Source organism: Acomys minous (genome assembly GCF_964271855.1).
Source record: "Acomys minous genome assembly, chromosome: 15".
NCBI classification, from domain to species: Eukaryota; Metazoa; Chordata; class Mammalia; order Rodentia; family Muridae; genus Acomys; species Acomys minous.
In genome coordinates, this window is record NC_140497.1 from 77207370 (window position 1) to 77228191 (window position 20822).

The window sequence follows — 20822 nt, forward strand, 5'->3', positions numbered from 1 at the left end:
TGGGTGTCACTCCTCAGAAGCTATTCACTGGTCTTCTTTTTGGTTTTGCTTTGAGGCAGGGTCTCTTGTCATTCAGAAGCACCCAAAGAATCCCCCTGCCTCTGCCTCCCTACTGCTGCTATTACAAGTGTGTGCATCCATAACCAGATCTTTCACATAGAATCAGGTCTTTAAACTTGCATGCATGCACTTCACTGACCAAGCTGTCTCCCCAGCTCCAAAGCTCTTATCCTGTGAACACTAACATTAGATCCTTTCTCAGATTCATCACCTTCAGTTCTTGCAACTATCTTATCAGATAGAGAGTTACTTTTGTCGCCACCACCGTCATCACATAGGTGAAAAAAATTGAGTCATAAGGAGCTTGTTGTTGACCAACTTATCCTTGGTCACTCGGCTAGTAAACTGGAGGGGTGGGGTTCACACTCAGGTAATCTTAGTATAGTAACTCTTAAGTGTGTCATTATGTTGCCTCTTGAATAAAAGCCTCTTCCACCTATTTCGGTCTCTTATGCCTTGGATTTAACCACTGACAAGGGTGTGACTTGAGCTTATATAAAAGATTTAAATCTCCTCCTCACAGGTCTAGACATTATCAGTCTGGGTGGCCAGTAATTACTTTTCATCTTCAGAGTGATGGAAGATCCATATGCAAAGTGTCTAGGAGAAACCTCGGCACAATGTATGCAGCAGTTCATTACTAAGTCTCTGACATGCCTGGCATTGTACTAAGGGCATACATACATACATGTATACATACATACATACATACATACATACATATGTGTGTGTGCATATATATACACATATATATGTATAACTGTCATGAATATTAAAACTGTGTTTTCCTTCTTCGATATGTTGGGTCCAAACCTCACACTTTGGAAATTAAACTGGATAGTAAAGACATTTCCTTTTCATAAAACCAAAAATTGTTTTATATGGATGCACATAGGGAACTATGTTCATGGGTTATAAAGAACTGTAATTGTTGAGAACCATGTGTTCATAATAAACTAAGGAGGCAAAACACAAATGGGGAGACTGAAATCCTAGGCTGGACCCACAACCTAGAGATAAATTTCCTCTCTAGGAAAAGGAAAACTTAATGCTAGAGTTACACATACACACACACACACACACATGCACACACGCACATGCATGTACATATGCACATATATATGTTAGAATATATGTTGAATTTTCCAGACCAAGGCAATGAACTATAAGCAAGTTATCTCCTTGAACACTTTTAAATATTATGTTTTCTTAATCTTTTGAGCCTGAAAGCTCGAGTGTTAATGCATATTAACTATCAGTTTCACAATAAAACAAAAACTATTTTCACAACTATTTTTCAAAAGTTTACATATCCTGCAAATCAAAGTATAGCAGTCACCCTTGCTTGAATCTGTAGATCAGGCTGGGCAACAAGGAGGCATGCCTTTAATCTCAGCATTCAGGAGGCAGAGGCAGGCAGATCTCTGTGAGTTCAAGAGTAAGTTCCAGGACATGTGGGGCTACAAACAAAAACCATGTTTCAAAAATAAACAAACAAAAAGCCTATATATCAGAAAGAGGCAACTCCGAAATGATGTTGGCTCATTTGTTCATTCAACAAATGTGCACTAAACAAGGTCTGACACTCTTTGTGTCAGATGAAATGAAGCAAAAATGAAAAACAACATCCCATTTCTGACTATAGGATTCATAGTCTAGTAAGCAAAAGTCACCCCAGGAAAGGCAGCCGGGGTTTAGCTATGTGAGTGGCTACTTCCAAAGTGCCATGATATGATCGAACAGCATAGAAATGGTCACAAGAAATACTATGACACTGGACAGGAAAGCCACACCTTTTCAAAGCACTGAGGGGTGGCAATGTGTGTGTGTGTGTGTGTGTGTGTTCTTGTAAAGTTAAATATGTTGAGCATCACTGAACTTCAGAGAAAGGCTAGAAATCTGGGATATCTGTTGACCCTAATGAATTACTAAAGTGCATCCATCTCTCCTCTTTCAAATTCCTTTTTGAGTCCTCCTTCTCGCTAATAAAAATGTACAGCTGTTCACAGTAAGAGAGGGAGAAGGGTGGGAAATGGTGAACACACAACTAAGGCAGAGGCTTGGGCTTTGTTCCACCATCAATATAAATAATATTGATTTTCAGACAGCTACTCCTTCAAACTGCTCGTACTGCCTCTCCCTCCTATTACTGTAGAGCACTGAATTGCCTGGGCGCTAGCTTGATCCCACCGCGAGGCCTGGATCACCGCGTGGCAATATCCATCATGACTTTATGATTCATCTCTACTAAAAGCCTGCATTGAAATGATAATGCACTAACCTGTCTCCGGTTAATGGCAAAATAATGTTTGCTTGAGAAGAAAACACAATGAAGGACAATCTCATTTCAGGGCTGCAAAATAAGGAAAGAGGCAGTTAAAACATTTTTTAAAAGAAATATTGGTACGTTACAGGGGCCCATCCAGAGAGCCTCATTTCAAATCAGTCTCACAGAACAGTCCCAGCTTCCCATAAATGGAACTCTCTAGGCAGACCAGAGAACTCTGCTCAGCATTATTGTCTGAGTTCCAATCCTTTTTATGTAGTTGGTGAATGTCAGGTCTCCAAACACTCCTCCATGACGTGCTGGAGTTTACATCTAGAAAGAGAATCGCTGGAAAGATTCTAGCCGGCCGCAAAATTCTTTCCTAGAAAAAAAAATGTTCCTTCCTTTAATCACTGACTTCATCACTCTGCAGGAGGCCACACCCTTCAGAGTAATTGATAGTAACTTCTCCGGTCTGCAGAGAAGCCAGTTTGACCCAATGGCCAGGGTTAGAACAGGAGTCCAAATAAAATCCACCCTAAAGCAAGAAGTAGTTAAGGCATTAAGGAATCCCTTTCTGATTTGGCATTTTCCACTTTCCAATCTACCTCCTAGGATTCAGGCGCCGGTGCTATGGAGTCACTGTAGTTCCTGGAGAAGTGTATGCTAACGTTGCTCGGGTCTGAAACTAAAAAGATGAAACTAAAGCAAGAGCTGAGGGTCAGAATTATCTCCAAAGCTCCTAGATACTGTAGCACCGTGCTTGTCAGTAGTCACCTTTTATTCATTTCCTACAGCATATAATGAGTAACTGAGTGACTAACGTTGAGCCAGAGGACAGTATACGTTATAGAAATCCAACTTGCAAACCAGACTCAATGCATAAGAGCTCGGTTTTCCTCAGATGTTACATTGAAATACCCCACCGCTTCTGATTAGCACTGTATGACACCCCCAGCACACTCTAGGACTGAGTCGGAAATGTATAAAAGAGGCTGTCTATTCCGCTTTAATGATTACAGATAGAGGCTCTTGCTTATTTTTCTTTCCTGGACTGTTTTACCTCAGACCCTGTCCAGGAGCTGGAGTGCCATCTTTGGTTCCTGAAGCAGGAGACTGATGACTGAACACGGACAGGCATACGTTTTTATAGGGATAGTTCTACTGCTGCCAATAACCAAGGCGGGGATTGCCTAGGCCTCTACAGACTGTTTGAAGTTACTTGCAACATGACTTTCAAAATGTTTTGATCATCCAAGCCTGTTTTACAGAAAACATTTGGGCTAACAAGACTGAAGGAGGCAATATTTAATGACACAGTTCCTGCTCGTGTCCTTTCCCTGGTCCTGATCAACTCGCATTTGTTCCTGGCATTTATTTATTTATTTAGTTAGTTAAAAAAAAAGAAAAAGAAAAGAAAGAAGGAAAAAAGGAGAGGGGAGCCACAAAAACATGGTATCTAAGGGTTATTTTTAAGTAGGGGGACGCCACTAATTCCTAATTATTTCTAAAGAGAGTAAGCTGGATTTACTAGCAGCCATGCTTTTTATAGGCAAGGAAAACAGTGTTTGCTAGTGACGCCTCCTGCATACAGAAAACGGTTAAATTTTAAACCAGCCACACACCCACGCATTGTATAAACACAACTCCGGTTCGTTAAACGCGGGGGTGCGCACGCGCACACGTGCTTTTTCTGCTAGTGGGTTATTAACACATGCTCACTTAAAGTTTTCCAACACTTTTGCCTTTTACACGTGGACGTCGGCAGTGCTAAGTATGTGGAGTTGAAAATATAGGATGGAGACTATTAGCATAAAATTTATTTTTTTAATGCGATAAATTATGAGAAAGCATAACTCTAACTCAAAACAGATGACAATTCGAAAAGGAAAAGACATTAAGAGTTGTGTTTGAAGATGTTTCTCCATGGTCTGGGCCAAGTTTCTGGGCGCCAGATGAAATGAACTTCCAAGGGACAGCTAAAAAGTTGGAGAGAACACCATGTGTGCAAGGGCCACCTTGAGACGTTTAAAACTCAGCATTCAGGGAAAGGTCTTTCCGCACAGAGTAGGGAAACCCAGCCTTTTGGTCAGTTTCCTTTCTGATGCCAAGAAGAGTGAAACCTACCTCACAAATCTCTCTGTAAGCTGGTGGACAAAATTGTAAATTTCAATCCAGTTATTAGCCACACTCCCAGACCTGGAAAAAAAATGAAAATAAACTGATCATAAAGATAAAGCATGGGCCTTAAATGCAAACATTTCTTCAGTTCTGCGGGAGGAGGGGTGACTGGCCCTCTTTTCAAAGTACATGTTCGTGTTCAGAGCTGAAACTTGACCGTGTCTGGACTGAACCAAGGAAGCCAGGAAGACCACACTTCTTTGGGAGCAACTTGTTTGCGAATTGTTTAGCGTGAGACCCGGCTTTCAAAATAAAAGCACAAGCCCTCATTTCTTAGGAAATGCAAACCACATTAGGTATATAAAGGCTATCCCCCCAACCCCGCCCCCGCCCCCACCCCCACCCCAACCCGGCTCCTATGAAAGCGCTGTGATCAGGTCAAAATTAAGCAAACTTCAGAGGTCCTAGAGCGGTATGAGGGAGCGTGATAAAGGGACCACGGAGCCAAAAGAGTTCCTGGGATGAAACACTCTTGCAGGTGGCCACACTCTCATTTCCCAAGAGGCCTCAGAACTAAAAGCATTGAGCCAAATAGCCCTGGGCTCCCACAACCCCTAGTCCTCTCCAACTAAGGAGCTCCCACTGCCTTTCAGTAAAACCCAAACACATTTCAACTTCAGTCCCAGCTGGCCCAACGCTGCCCTCACAGGAGACCCAGACCCCACATTCCACCTTCACTCACTTGTCCAGGACGAAGTACAGATCGAAGGCTTTTTTGCAAGAGGGTTGATCCTGGGCTTGCAACAATGACCCTGGACCGCCCACAGCTAGCACCCACAGGCAGGGGTACAGCCAGCTCCCAGGGCTGCGAGCCTGGAACCGACCAGCTACCATCCTGGGGCCCGGGCCCTGCGGCTCCCTCTGGCTCACAGCAACTTGGGCTCCGCGGTCTGGACTCCCAGTTTTGCCGAGCCGAGATGCGAAAGAGGCGGAGTCACCAGGGACTCACCCCGGGGTCAGGGGCTGAGTGGGGGGTGGGACGCCTGCTCCTGATTCAGCGCCACCCAGCAGCTGCCACTGAGGAGAGAGAAGGAGGTCCTGGGAGGAGGACAAAGGGAGTCTCCGTGGCCGCCACAGCTGCTGCCGGAACTCTGGACAAATCCCAGTGGACTAGCGGTCCAGTCCTCCCCCTCCGGAATCCGGAGAGTTACTGCAGACAATGAGGCCCGCTGCGACAGCTCTCAGGATAAGTTCTTCGCGGCCTCGGGCCAAGTCTCTAGCGTCCACCGGGGACCGGAGGGCTGAAATCTAGCTGCCCGTGGTGAGCTGAGGGACAAGCGCCAGGGAACCCCACGATCGCCGCGGGAACACGGCCGAGTCCTCCTCTTCCGCCTCTCTTCCTTGGACCGCCCAACTCCTTACAACTTTCTTCCTAGGGCCGACTCGGGCACAGCCCCGCGGGGTGATCCCCTGCAGCCTGGGATGCTGAGCGACCTCGGGGAGCGGCGGGAGGCAGGGCACCCCAGGCCGGGTAAGCCGACCGGTCTGCTCTCGTGAGGCCGTGCGAGCCCGAGGGCGGGGCGCCGGGAGGAAGCCCGCCCAAACCACACAAGCACACTTAAGGGTTAGTGCCGAGCAGCGGATGACTAACGCCTGCCAAATTTCGGAAGAGAGAGAGGAGTTCTGAAAAACAAATGTCCTCTAGAAACTAAACATACCCAGCTCTCCCGCAAGCCTGGCCCGGCCGTTTTCCCCAGCTGTGCTGGAACTGACCTCCATGTGGTTTTGAGACTCAAGACCAGCTGTCCAGTGGATAGTGATGGCCTCTTATGCCTCATCCATCAGCACCCCTCATCCATCACAGGCCGACTTAGTGACCCAGGCCTTAGTGTTTAAGACTTTCTTCTTTCTTTCTTTTTTTCTACTCAATTTTCCCCATTTCTCATTAATTCTTTGAGAATTTTATGCGATGCATATTGATCATATTCACCCCCCAACACTTCCCCCTAACTCTTCTTAGTCCCATCCTTACCTCCCTACACACACCTCTCAACTTCGTATCCCCCCTCCTTTTTTTTTTTTTTTTTTTTCAGCGACCCATAGACTCCAATTTGAGCTGTCCTGTAGACACCTGGGTCCACATGGGGCCATCTACCAGACCACAGTCTTAAAGAAACCGCCAACTCCAGAAGCCATCTACTGAGCCTAGCTCCAGACCAAGATGAGGGACTCATGAAACACACACACACACACACACACACACACACACACACACACACACACACACACACACCTCCATGATTGGATGTTAATTGGCTTGGTCTTCTGCGGGTCTTATTCCGGCAACCACAGCTGCTGTTGTGCCCGGAAGGAAACGCTTTGCTCTGGTCTTCCCTGACCTCTACCTCTTAGAATCTTCTCACCCTGGTCCCCACCCTTTCTGCATTGCTCCTGAACAGTGAGGAGGAAGGATTATGGTTTATATGTGTGATCTGTGCCTGATGCCCTCCACCAGCCTTTAGTCTCTTCCATTCGACCACTTGTGAGTTTCTGCATTAACCACCATCCCTGCGCAAAGAAACTTTTCTGATGAGGTCTAAGAGTTGCACTGATCTACGAGTAGAGAGGGATATACAGATTTGGAGGGCTGTTTGCTTTGATGTCCATGTACTCACCTCAGAGCAGTGGGTTCACCCGTGTGGCCTGTGAGCACCACAGCCGTGGTTTCTTGGCCAGACTTACAGTATCACGTATGTTTCTTTCTGTGGAGTGGGTCTTGAATCCAATCAGAAAATGGTTGTTACTCCCATAGCATTTGTACCGTTATTGTAGACATGGGTAGGCTTTCACTGGTAGAAGAGAATATTGATTGCTTTCCTCCCTTGGCAACTAAACATAATTCCTAAGACTAGGAAAGCTAGTCTCCAGAGAGACTACAGGTCAGTTCCAGCTGGATTTTCCTCAAAGTTCCTATGTCCAAAATGGGTGGTGTCCGCAGCAACAGGGTCTTGACCTCAAGTTCTGGTCTGCAATCAAGAGTAATCACATTAGCCTGTATTGATTTAGGGGGTCTTTGGGACACCTCTGAAAAACAACTTAAAGAGAGGTTATTCCTACCCTTGGCACTGGACTTTTATTTTGCATATTACCCCGGCAAGGAAACAAAACAAGGGAACAGAGGTCACTTCTTTAGCAATGGAAAATTGCACCTCAAAATGTTTTGTCTTGCTCTCATTGGACCCAGTTATCAAAAATTTCACGTGGAAGAGGTTAAATATTTGAAGCGCTAAATATGGGTAACCTGTAAGCAGTGTATAATGTGTACATCAATATATGTATAATACTATGTTTATGTATGGATCAAAAAACCCACAAGTTTAATTAATAACAAGGCTTCACCTGGGGGGGGGGGTGAGCCCTTCTGCTCTGTCTGAAATCCTATAGGAGCTAGTGTTTGTAAATTTCCACTTGCTGATTCTGTACTCGCCCTCTCCTCTACTCTCCAGCACTTCCACCTGTGACTTCCACTCTTGCTTTCAATGTCACTGGTACACAAAGGCTGAGGGGAGGCACCGCCTCCTCCTCTCCGTTTTAACAAGCCACCGCTCTAAAATATGAAGTTCTTGTGGTCCTTACAGGCTGCCTTTTTGCATGTGCATTGTTGCTCCCCACCTATTTTTAACTTTTTATTTGCGATAGCTTTTATTTACAGCCAGATATGTCAATGTCAGCTCTTTGAGGATAGGTGACAGTCTCTTTAAGGAGGATGTACTAAGTACCTATGATGTACTAGGAACTGCTCGGCCAATGTACAAAATTCCAATACCAAATGCCTTTTGTGAGACTTGCAGTTGGGTCTCCAGCTTTAACTCTAATTAAAAGAGAATTACACTTTAAGTACTTTTTATCAATTAATACCATACAGGTGTCTGTAACCTAATAAAATCTGAGGTGAATGAAGTCTGCCAAAAACTATTTGATGATATATGCTGCAGGATGCTGCCCTTGGCGAGGTGCTTGATCTCTTGTTAATTGGCCCCCTTTGCTCTAGTTTCTTGGATCATTGCTTGCTCATCTTGGGGACTTTGGTGTCTTCTCTTATACCTAAATTATAGCAAAATACACTCTATTTACTAAGAATGTCCCCAATTAACAAGGCCAATAGAAGTAACACATATTAAGCCATGTCCCTCATGGTTCCATGCTCGGGTTTGTGTAGGTGATGGACCTCAGCATAGCAGTTCACTAGCTTGCTCATGCAAGATCTACCACAAACCAGGAAACAGCCTCACCCAGCACAGATCAATGGTCAACCAAATCACTTTCATTTGTAGGCAGGTCTCTGGCTGTTAAAGTAACCAGCTGTCCTGATTCTCTGTGGGGAAATCCAGGGACTAGAGCTAAACCCAGGTCAGTCCCTCCCTGGGAGTGTCCCTGGCAAATGTACCTGCTGGCTGTGCTTTCCACAAGCAATCATGGAGGAGGATAAAAGCCAGAACACACTTAGAAATCTCTCCAGGCCGTGCAGGCCTGAGACAACAGCAGAACTTCCTTCTTCTATCCTTAGGAGGGCTGAAGGCTTGAGTGACCTGCAGTCTAGCCATACAAAGTTTCAAACTAACTTTCCTTTGCCCCTAAGAATAGTGAAAGGAATGCAGATTTCAGGGCCTGAGGTGGGGGAGGGGATGTAAGAAGAAAGAAGAGATGAAGGCATGTATGTATGTATGTATATATGTATGTATGTATGTATATGTATGTATATATATGTAAGTATAGAGAGAAGAGGACTAATTAGATTGAATTCAGATAACCTAAACTAAAATGGTAACAGTTAATTATCTGAGTTTATGCTGAAGTATTGTGTTTAACAATCTATCCATGTCCTCTTTTGAAACCATTTGTATCAAATCAAACTTTGAACTCAATGTTTTAATAAATAGCTATTACAGAAAAGTGTAAATAAACCGCAAAACATTTAACCTCAATTAAATACAACATAATGTAAGTTTATATCTCATGCTTGGTTTTCATTGGAATCCTATAATAGATTATTTCTACCTCCTACAATGCTCCAATGGGCTCATGTTATACCCTTTATAATTATTTATGTACCAATCTTTGTTAACAGGTGTTTATTGATACCCACAATGTGTCTTGCAACATTCTAAGCAAAAATGCAGGAGTGAAGAGAGGGCTTAATGCCTAAGATTATGTACTCCCCTTGCAGAGGACCAGATTTCAGTTCCCAGCACCTTTGTTAAGAGGCTGGAAATCTCCTATACTCTGCTCCAGGGTATCTAATGCCCACTTCTGGCATCTGTGAGCAAATGTATATGCACATACCCCCCCACACACACACACAAACACCCATATACACACATAATTTAAAAATAAAGAGCTACACACCTTGATCTCTAGAAACCAACTTATTTCCATCTACCTTTGCCAACAAACAATAAGTAAGCAAACAAATAGCAATAAAGGCAAACATTTTAAAACATATCTCGGATCTAAAGAAAACGAAATCTGTATTACTTACAAATAGGCTTCTTTGCCTGGGATCCACAGTGATGGACATGACTCCCTTGAGTGTCTAGTGCTAGAAGTGATTCATGGACCATCACAGGGGAAGTGATTCATTGCTTTCTATCTGAAGTGATTCAGAGGAAGAAAACAAATCTTTAGTGCCTACAGGTGATAAAGCCTACTTCAGCCTTTATTGTACATGGTCATAAAGGAAGTAAATTTCCCCTATGTCTGAACTCTGTTCCTGTGAGTGGCTGTGGGAGTGGTAATTACCTATAAATGAGATTCTCGGTGTGTGGCAACAAAGCTTTTCAGTTGACGTTACAAGAGGATTATCACCATCTGCATTTGGAACTAGATGCTTAAAACCGAGGTTCCTGGAAAGAGACATGAAACTAAGACGGCATACAGGAGGTGAACCAGGGAATCCTCTCAGGAGCAAAATCTAAGAGATGAAGGAGGCAGGGGTGGTCCCAAGCAGGACATGATTCCAGAGGAAGCCTCGGCCATCATCAAGGGTAACAATGGAGCTGAAATGGCCATTAACAGTTGTCCCTAATTGAGGGGGGGGGGGCCTGGGTTCTGGGTTCCTTCATAGAATAGCCATCATATTTGGTCTGCTCCTTAACTAGAATAAGCTCTGACAAGGAAACAACCTTTGGCTAGACACAGTTACGAGGAACTCAACAGTGAGCTGTCCCTGACAGCTTCCTAGGGTGAAAGGAGTGTCTCAGTCCCGAAGCACGGATCCAGGCAGTGCAAATGTAGCATCTTCGACCACAGCATCCAGAACATCACAAAATGCCAGGGGTCTGAATCTACTTTGATGCATGTCTTCTTTTGTGTGGATTTAGGCCTTCACAAAGCAGCTCAGGGTTACACTGACCTGCTGGGAGATGAAGCAACATGAATGTCACCCTTCTGCTGTGCTTTCCACAGCAGTCTGGTTCCAGGTCAGTTTCTCTTTGTCCTTCCTATACCCTTCAATGTGTTTATTTGTAAAACTGATTGTGAAAAATAACACACCTAGTTATGGCCAATGGAATCTCATGTCCTAACAATTTGTGACTCAACAACAGCATCACAGCTTGACTCTGTACTCTCACCTTAACCTACCTTATGTGCCACAAAACCCAGTATCTTTCCTGCGCCCCTAACAGGCACTATTGCATCTTGGAGGCTTATCTCAATTTATATGCCCATTTTCCCTGACACACATTCCAAGTGTCTGTACCAGCTTTTCTTTTCTTTCCTTCCATTTCTTTGTTGACTAATACAGCCCTAGCCAAGGCCAACCAAATTTTGGTTACTGAGAGGTGTAGCAGCCCAGAGCAGGCTGTCTAAGACTGAGCGGGGTGAGAAGGATGCCGCATGCGCAGAGAGAAGTGGCCTAGAGTTGGTGTTAGAACCTGTGAAAGGTGATGGAAATAACCACATAAAAGTTGGTGTCATGAGTCAAAAGATAAGCCTAAAAATGAGGTTACCTTGGAGCTAAAGAGAACACGTAAGTGTCTGAGCCTAAAATTATGAGAAAGACCTTGGTATGGAAAAGCCTACCTTGGAGTGCCTACAACCTTGCCAAGTCCAGAATCTAGGTAACAGCTTTGGGGTCTAAAGAGAGCTTTTGCTTTTTTAAAAAATTTTTTATTAATTTATTCATATTACATCTCAATGGTTATCCCATCCCTTGTATCCTCCCATTCTTCCCTCCCTCCCATTTCCCCCTTATTCCCCACCCCTATGACTGTTCCTGAGGGGGATTTCCTCCCCCTGTATATATTTGAAAAGGAAAAAAAAAAAAAAGGAGAGCTTTTGCTTCAAAGCTGACCTCTTTTGCTACATCCTCACGTGGAATCAGATAGAGAGGTCTAAAGGGCTGGACTCACTGCTTACAGCCTTTGTAAAAGAGCACTGGCCTCTCTCAGGAGGGTAAAATCCTTATGGTCCAGTCAACTACCAAGCATCCCATTTCTGAATATCATCACCTTGGCATTTAAGTTCCAATGTATAAATTTTTAGGGTTCCATTCGCATTCAAAGGAGTAGATACAAGGTTGGACAAACTAGGCTACAATCACCGCATATACTGTTACTCAACAACAAAACTAGTGTATTATTGATGCATGGAAGAACTTGGCTCCATCTCAACCAAAAGTGTGCTGAACGTTCTTCTTTTTTTTTTTTTTTTTTTTTTTTTTGTTTTGTTTTTGTTTGTTTAGTTTTGTTTCAACACAGGGTTTCTCTCTGTAGCCTTGGCTGTCCTGGACTCTCTTTGTAGAACCGGCTGGCCTCGAACTCACAGCGATCCGCCTGCCTCTGCCTCCCGAGTGCTGGGATTATAGGTGTGCGCCACCACGCCCGGCTCTAAAATGGTTACGTTCGGTCCTAGTCAGGGTTCCCATTGCTGTGATAAAACGCCCTGACCTAAGCAACGTGGGGAGGAAAGGGCTTGTTTGGCTTACGCTTACAAATCATGGCTAATCACGGAAGGAAGTCAGGACAGGAACTGAAACAAGACAGGAGCCTGTAGGCAGGAGCTGATGCAGGGCACAGAGGGGTGCTGCTCACTGCCTTCCTCCCCATGGCTTGCTCAGCCTGCTTGCTTTCTTATAGAACCTGGGACGACCACCCCGGGGATGGCCCCGCCCACAATGGGCTGGGCCCATCAATCACTAATTAAGAAAATGCCCTACAGGCTTGTGCACAGCCCAATTTTATGGAGCTATTTTATTAATTTAGCTTCCCTTCTCACAGATGACTTTAGCTTGTGTCAAGCTGACATAAAACTATCCAACACACACTTTATTATTCCACTGAAATGCTGTTGAAATGAAACCAAATAAACTAAGATCAAATTAGTGGTTCTTGGGACTTTAGGACTAAATACAAGAGGGCATGGAAGTGTTTTAAAAGAGGTTATTCAGGGCAGCCCACTGTGCTTGCATCCCTATTGTGCTAACACTTATGTGAGACACACAAGTGTGAAATTATAGAGAACTACATATGCAAATAAAACCAAGGAGACCTGAATAATAAATTTTGTTGATTGTACCCATTGTCAGTTTCCTGGTTCCTATGTTGTGATGATAACTTAAGATATAACCATCAGGGGAAACTAGATGACTCACATACAAAACAGAACCTCCATGTGTGTTTCTTTTTGTGTTATTGTAGTCTGTTGTGAACATCTAATTCTAAATAAAAAGTTGTTTAAATGAACAATAGTAAAGCATTATACTTTATTAGATAAAATAAGAAACCATGAGCCCTTGCTGATGTAAACAAAAAAAAAATATATATATATATCATTTATATAGGTCATCACCACAAAATACTTATACATGACAAAAAAATCAGTAAATTTACATTATCTAAGTCCCACAAATACTTTCTAAATCCAGTTATCAAAATTAACATCAGCAGCAATGATACAAATGAAGTTATGGGACTGAGGAAATGGCTCAATCAATAAAGTGTAATGACCTTAATTTGATCACTTGATGGATACAAAACATGGGAGTAGTAGCACACACCTGCAATCTCAGTGACAGGAGGAAGAAACAGAACACCTGAGTCCGTGTGCTGGAGGTTCAGTAAGTTACCTTTTCTAAAAATTAAGAAGGATTCAACAGGTTGTATCTGTGTATGTGTGCACACGCATTTATTTATGTTCATATATGTGTGTGTGTGTGTGTGTGTGTGTGTGTGTAACAATAATAATAAAAGAAAGAGAGATCATCAATTTGAGAGGGTAAGGGCACAAGTGAAGGGTTCAAGAAAGGGAAGCCAGCCAGGATAGGCTGGAGGCAACAAAAAGGGAGGAGGAGGAGAGTGGGAAAATGATGTAATTCTATTTCAATTAAAAACATATTTAAACAAATAAGATGAAAAAGCAATTGAGGAAGACAATACCACACACATACACAAACACAAAGCAGATACATTTTATATTATATGGGAAGAATACTGTATTGGTGATATTCCTGTGTTAGACATATAAACATGAATCTAATTAAGAAAAATTAGGCTTTCTGCAACTTCACTAGCTTGGATTCTTGAAATGTATCAAGAAAAGATTGACTTGAGATGCCAGGGTCTGGTGGTACGCCTTGGGGGGTCTCCTCTTTTTCTGAGAAGAAGGAGAAAGAAAAATGGGGGAGGGGCATGAGTGTGGGGATGGAAGAAGAGAAGGAAGGGGACTAGGATCTGGCTGTAAAGTGATTAAATAAAGAAAGAAACAAAACAAAACAAGACTAAAGAGATGAGGCAATCACATGAAATATGTTGTTTTCAAGTGAATTGCTGTGTTCTAAGTGACATTGTTGGAATGGGACTTTGAAATGGGAACTTTTAAATAGTTTGGAGACTGAAAGACCTTGGGGACGTTCGAAGTTGAACTAAGTAAATTTTGCTTTATGATGTGGCTAGAAGCCTACGGGAGGGGGTGTTTCAGGAAGTTATTGTGGTGGTTTGAATAAGAATGACCCCAATAGGCTCTACATTTGGGTGCTTGATCACCAGGGAGTGGCACTATTTGAGAAGGATATTTAGAAGAACTACTTAGAGGGCACTATTTAGAAGGACTAGGAGGTGTGACCTTGTTGGAGAAAATGTGTTGCTGGAGGCGCCCTTTGAGGTTTCAAAAGCCCAGAACAAACCTATTCTCTCTTTCTCTTTCTGTCTCTGTCTCTCAGTCAGTCTCTCTCTCTCTCTCTCTCTCTCTCTCTCTCTCTCTCTCTCTCTCTCTCTCAAGCTCTCTCTCTCTCTCTCTCTCCTTACCAAACAGGACGTTGCTCAACTACTTCTCTAGCAACTAAGAACACTAGAGACTGATTCATTCAACACATCTATCTGGACACTAGAGAAATCTGAAAATGGTTACCTTCAATATCCTCCACTGCATAGTATTTTCCGAGTTTCAAATAAATCCTTGTTTATTCATGGTAGATTCTGAACCAGAACTGAATTCCTAAGTTCTGGTTCCCAGAAGAATTAAGTCATAATGCCTTTCCATCTGGGTCAGGTCATGGCCTTACAATGGAAGACGCCACCCTCTCCCTGGCTGTTGGCCTTGCTGCAGTGCACTCTGGGAGCTGTTTTCACAGTCCACAGGCCCCTGGGAGTCCCTTTTAACTCATAATGCATTTCTTTTCACTGGATATGAGTAGAAGATCTTCAGTCATCCAAGACAAAGACAAGTCCTCACTTTCTATCCTCCTGGATATGAGTAGAAGATCTTCAGTCATCCAAGACAAAGACAAGTCCTCACTTTCTATCCTCCTGGATATGAGTAGAAGATCTTCAGTCATCCAAGACAAAGACAAGTCCTCATTTTCTATTCTCTCTATGAAACTTAAGCTAACTCCCTCTGCCTGCCATTTGTAATTATGAAAAAATATATATGATAAATAAGAGATCATCCTGGGTCTGTTTTTCTACTCTTATGACAAACCCCATGACCAAAAGCAACCAGAAGGAACGCCCTTCTTTTACTCACAGGTCACAGCTCAGCACCAAACAAAGCCAAAGCAGGAACCCAAGGAAGGAACCTGGAGACAGGAAGTGAAGCAGGCACCAGGGAAGAACTCTGCTTATCTGGCTCACTCAGCTTGCTTTCTCCAGTAACCCAAGCCTACTTGTCCACAGATGGCACCACCAGCTACAGTGTGCTGGGTCCCTTCTCCATCAATTGGCAATGAAGACAATGCCACACAAACTTGCTCAAAGGACAATCTGAAGGAGGGACCGTCTCAGTTGAGATTCCCTCTCCACACAAACATCTAGGCTTGTGTCAAGTTTACAACATCTAACCTACGCAGGAAACAAAAGCTGTGGATATTTAAATTACCCATTCCATTAATTTCATATTATTTCTCTCCTTATAAATCCACATTCCTTGAAAGAAAAAGCAAACATATTTTATATTTGGGAGAAGGAAGAAAAAAATAGATGAAGGAGTAAGGGGAGGAGGGACAATACACATGTTTTGAGAATTTTTCAAACAAGTAAACATCTTTTTGGTTATCTTAACATTCAATATAGAAGTAGGAATTTTAGATAACAAGATTTAAAGAAATGACATTGGTTACAGTTCAAAAAGGAAGCAAACACTTACAGATAGGTGTGGTAAGGCAAAACCACAGTATTTCACTCTGCCATTTCCACATTCAAAAAATTACATGTTTATATTTATACCTATTTCTAAGAAGTTACAATGTATGATGACCTAGAATGATTTAAATGATAATATTGATATTTATTTTATGCTATGATAATACAAACATTTGGAAAGGTTATGAAGCTAATTTTGATAATAACATAGTTTTAAGGTAATTTGTTTTGTGTTATCTTTTATAAACATTTCTAGTTTCAAACCAAGCGGCTTTGAGGTATTCAAGATTAACAGCATCCAATAGTTTTTCCTCCTTATCTAGAAGTTTCCTCCAAAGAAACAAATAATAAGAAGAAGTTAGTCTGGGAACAGTAGCTAAATACAGAGGCCTCGGCCACTGCATCCTGCTAAGGAAATTCATGGTTATGTACCCTTGTTCTTATGGGGGACAGGCATCTTATGTTCATGTCAACACCATTTGCACACACTATAGACAATAGAAACTCAGTCTGGGTCTTGGTCTGGGCCTCTGTCTCTGTCTCTCTCTTTCTCTCTCTCTCTGTTTCTGTGTCTCTGTCTCTCTATGTCTCTGTCTCTCTATCTCTCTCTGTTTCTCTCTCTCAGGCTAAGTACTAATTCAAGGCTTTGGAGGCACATGAAAGACATAAAATCTCTTTTTACTTGTTTCTAACTTGTTTATGTAACGTTTTTTAACAGCCATGGTGTTTCTGCTCCAAGTTATTTCAGCTTTGGATATTTAACTGCTTTTTTTTTTTTCCAAATGAAAAGTTTGAAATGTAATTTTGCTCTTTGGAGTGACTACTGTAAGAAGTACAATTAAAGATATTTTTTTTCATGTTTTGGAGGCCTCATGTTTCTCATGGAAACCACTTGATGAACATGTAGCCAACTTTATGTTAACAGCACATATGGTGTATAGATTATCCATCCCGCTTTCCTGGGAAGTCCTCTGAAGGAGCAGTAGGAAAGTTGTCAATCCCCAAATGGCCAATAGCCTTCACATGGAGCTAAGTGGGCTAACAAAATCCCCAGAGCAGCTTCAGTAGAATTAAACCACTCGTGAGGGAGGACATTTTAAAAAAACCAGTATAGCAGAGATTTGCCTTTGACCCCTATCCTAACACAGATTAAACACTTCTTCATCAAATAAAGGAAGCATCATTTTATAATTTTTTACATTTTTTTAACTTATTAGTCAATCCCATAATACCTATTCTTACTAAACTGATCTGTGCTATTAGAAACAGATAAAAGTCCATTAAGACTGATAACCCTAATTAGATCGTCTAGTTACTGAGCCAATCTACATAAAAAGTAAGTAGACCAGGATTAAAATGGTACAATAGAGTGTAGTAGGTGTCCAACGAGGGAGAACTTACTTATCATTCAAGGCATAGAGAGGATCAGGGGTTGATCGCCATGTCTAAAACTGGGTAGTGGTTTTAAGATTGGCACAGATAAAGGGAAGAAAAGGGAAGAAAAAAAAAAAAGAGCAGCAGCTTCTGTCTGGGGATGAAGTGAGGATAAGATGGCATCGCTGTTTGGAACTAGCAAAAGAGTGAGCATATGTATATATATTTTAAAGTCCTTATTGGTGGGAGCTCATGGGTGCAACTTCCTTGTTATATAGAGCAGACACCATTTCACAGCAGATGCCCTGGTCTCCTGGCTCCTCCTGTCTTTCCACCCCATCTTCCGTGATTTTTCTCGAGCACTGGAAGTAAGGATTGCAATGGAGGTGGATCAGCTGGGGCAGGCACTTATTCTTTGCCTTCTGACTGTTTATGGATCTCTGTACCAGTGTCCATCTTTCAGGAAAAAGCGATTCGCTGGTGAGAGGTGAGAGCTGTGCTTATATCTAAAGACTCACAAGGTCAGTATAAGGGCAACAGCAGTGAACATGCAGAAGCGAACATGGGAAATCAAACGTGGTCCCACGCCAAGATGAAGAGCTACAGGTGGTCACTGGCTCCTCACAGAGAGATAATTAGTCTCCTAGGACAAACTTCTCTGTGGGTTGTCCAATCCCAAGGGGTCGGCCAGGGGCGTAGGTACATACACGCAAATTAAATGGACTGAGTAAGTTATCTAAACATATGTGCACACGCACACAGACACAGACACACACACACACACACACACACACACACACACACACACACAGCAACAGTAATTAAGGATGAGATCATGGGTGTCATAGTGGAAATATATAGTAGGAGAGTTGAAGGCAGGAGACGGAGAGGCAGAGATGATATAATACAACATCAAAAAAAAAGCAAAATAAAATAAAAAATAAAGATGATGCAGTCCTTTGGCTACTTCCTGCCTGTCTCATAGTATTGCCTATATCATAATATTTACATTGTTAGATGAGGGAGGATTGCTTTTGTTAGGCAAGGTCTCACTATGTGGCCTAGGCCTGACTCCAGCTCCCATACCCAAGTGATTCTCCCACACCAGTATTCCAAGGTGACAAGACTACGCATTTGAACCTCTACACCTGGATTTAATTGTTTTGGCCATTCTTTTTTTTTTTTTTTTTTAAATCATGCTTTCTCCAGTAAATCTTCATGACACTTTTAACAAACACTATGACAACGTCGCATGATAAAGTTATGTGGCTGTACCACTTACAGAAATGTATTTAAAGAAATAACAGCATGCCACCCCTCATTGGAGGAACGTAATATAGGGTAGTGAATGCAGAGTTCCCAACAGAACGGAGAGGAACAGATTTCAGGATTTGTGTGAGGGGGAAAGTCTAAAGATAAAGGGGTAGAGTTGAGCAAGGCTCAGATGATAGGGACTTCTGTGTGTCCTGCTGGCCACACATTTCTGTAAATAAAGTTTTGTGGCTCTCTTTGCTGTATAGAGTTTATTTTTTACATGTATGAGTATGTAATAATACAAATGTATATGTAAAAAAAAAAGAATTAATTTATAAAAAAATTTGTCAAATACACCTTGCCCATATATCTCATGGCTACTTCTGTGCTATACCAGCAGTAGAGTAGTTGATCCAGAAAGTTTACCACGCATAGGCTTAAACATCAAACATATTTAAGTTTAAGCATCAGAGAGGTGAGACAGGGTGATTTTTTTGACCAGTTGCTATAACAAGACAATTTAGAAAGCAAAGATAGTCTGGAGCCATCACAACTGTTTTTTTAAATAGATAAAATTCTGTTATTTATATCAAGAAAATATGAAAGCCCAGATTGATTAAAAACAGAAAATTTAACACAAAAATCAGAACAGTGACATATTTTTTTATGATCAGGGAAGGCAAAGTGTTTCTATGCATCAGAAAATGCCATGGTCCACAGTGAGCTCTACCTGTGAAAGCTGCTGGTTGGGGCCTGGGGACCAGCACATGGAAACTCCCCACTGAAATATATTTGAAAGACCTTGCTAGTAAGTAACCTATTTCAAGCCACAGGGCTTACCCAAAGGAGAAATAGATTTGGTTTCAGAATTTGGTTTTAAAATAAGAACTGAGTTTTTGTTTCGTTTTTTTTAATGGTGGGGGGAGGGGCGGGGTATGATATTAGGGCACAGCTTGTCTCCTGGAAACAAAACAGTAAAGGCTCCAATGTGAAGTCTGGTGGCTCATCTGGAAAGGACAGGTCATAAATTCAAATTGTTAGCAAAATACGTTGAACCCATTACGTTGAACTTTTTAGGTCAGAGGGTCATTGTTGATTAAGTCTTAAATTCCAAGGAACGCTCAAGTAACCAAACTGTAGCAGACAGGGCCCAAGCCCAAGTGGCCAAATGACATTTCCAGAGACTTGTAGGAGACTGCAAGAGGGGGTCCTCCATGAGAAGTGCACCCCTTTTTTGATAAAGAGTGCCTGGGACAAGGGCAAGATCCACATTCAGAAAGCTCTGCTTTCCACTCATGGTCAAGCTCTTCGGGATGCCTCCACTCCACAGACCATAGTAATGTAGTTTGTTTATATTTATTATGTCCCATCTCCTCATTCCAAAAGGATTTTTATTCTCATTAAGCTTAATTAGACAAAGACAGAAAATGACTTTTGTAGTTCATAGAAAAAAACAATTAGTCAATATTTTGATTGATAATCTAGCAGACTGTTAAGGAGCAGTTTATTCAGTGCAGGTTCAATCAACAATCTTCTGTTTTTGAATTTGACCTTGCAGATTTGCACTTTAAAGTCATTCATTAATGATTTTCCTTCTGTGGCACAAATACGGGATGCAAAGCAAGGGAGCTGAGTAGGCAGGAACACCAGTACACAAAGAATATCACCCCATATCTTGAGGTGGCTTTACACTCTGAATTCCGGTCTTTGAACTAAGGCTTGTTTCTGCTCGTACATGATATTGTACAAGATGAATCAGGAGGCAGTTGCAAAAACTAAGCTAAGCCGACATCTCTATTGTTCATCTATTCCTTGACTTCTGTCAGAATGTCTTCCCACCCTGAACTGACAGTCAAAACAGAGGAACTTCACATAGAATTTCAAATCACATTCCTGTGAGGTGGTAACACGGTTCAGTACCAAGCTCCTGAGATCAAACACGCAATTTCTCTTCTCCCTGAAGCTGACTTGAGACATGCATCGTCCCTTTTAACTACTGATTTTTCATCCAGGATTCACGTCGAAGACAAATCGCTTCGACAATCTTCATACACCACCGTGTGCCGGGACTTAAACTGAAAGATACTTCTGTAGGAAACAGGCAACGATGT

At 42.3% G+C, this 20822-nt stretch overlaps 1 protein-coding gene across 2 annotated transcripts in view; it reads right to left on the reverse strand.

Annotated features, from left to right (window-relative positions):
- Positions 1–6053, reverse strand: part of ANTXR2 (ANTXR cell adhesion molecule 2) — a 123247-nt gene extending 117194 nt beyond the window's left edge. Inside the window, exons 1-3 of one of the 2 annotated variants that reach the window (XM_084759361.1) lie at positions 5190–6053; positions 4454–4525; positions 2342–2413 (exon numbers count right to left, since the gene is read on the reverse strand). In XM_084759361.1, the coding sequence (XP_084615487.1) occupies positions 2342–2413; positions 4454–4525; positions 5190–5341 (296 nt within the window). In that variant the 5' untranslated portion in view covers positions 5342–6053. The remainder of the gene's footprint in view (positions 1–2341; positions 2414–4453; positions 4526–5189) is intronic. The other variant, XM_084759360.1, reaches the window with a different exon arrangement.
- Between the last annotated feature and the right edge of the window lie 14769 nt (positions 6054–20822).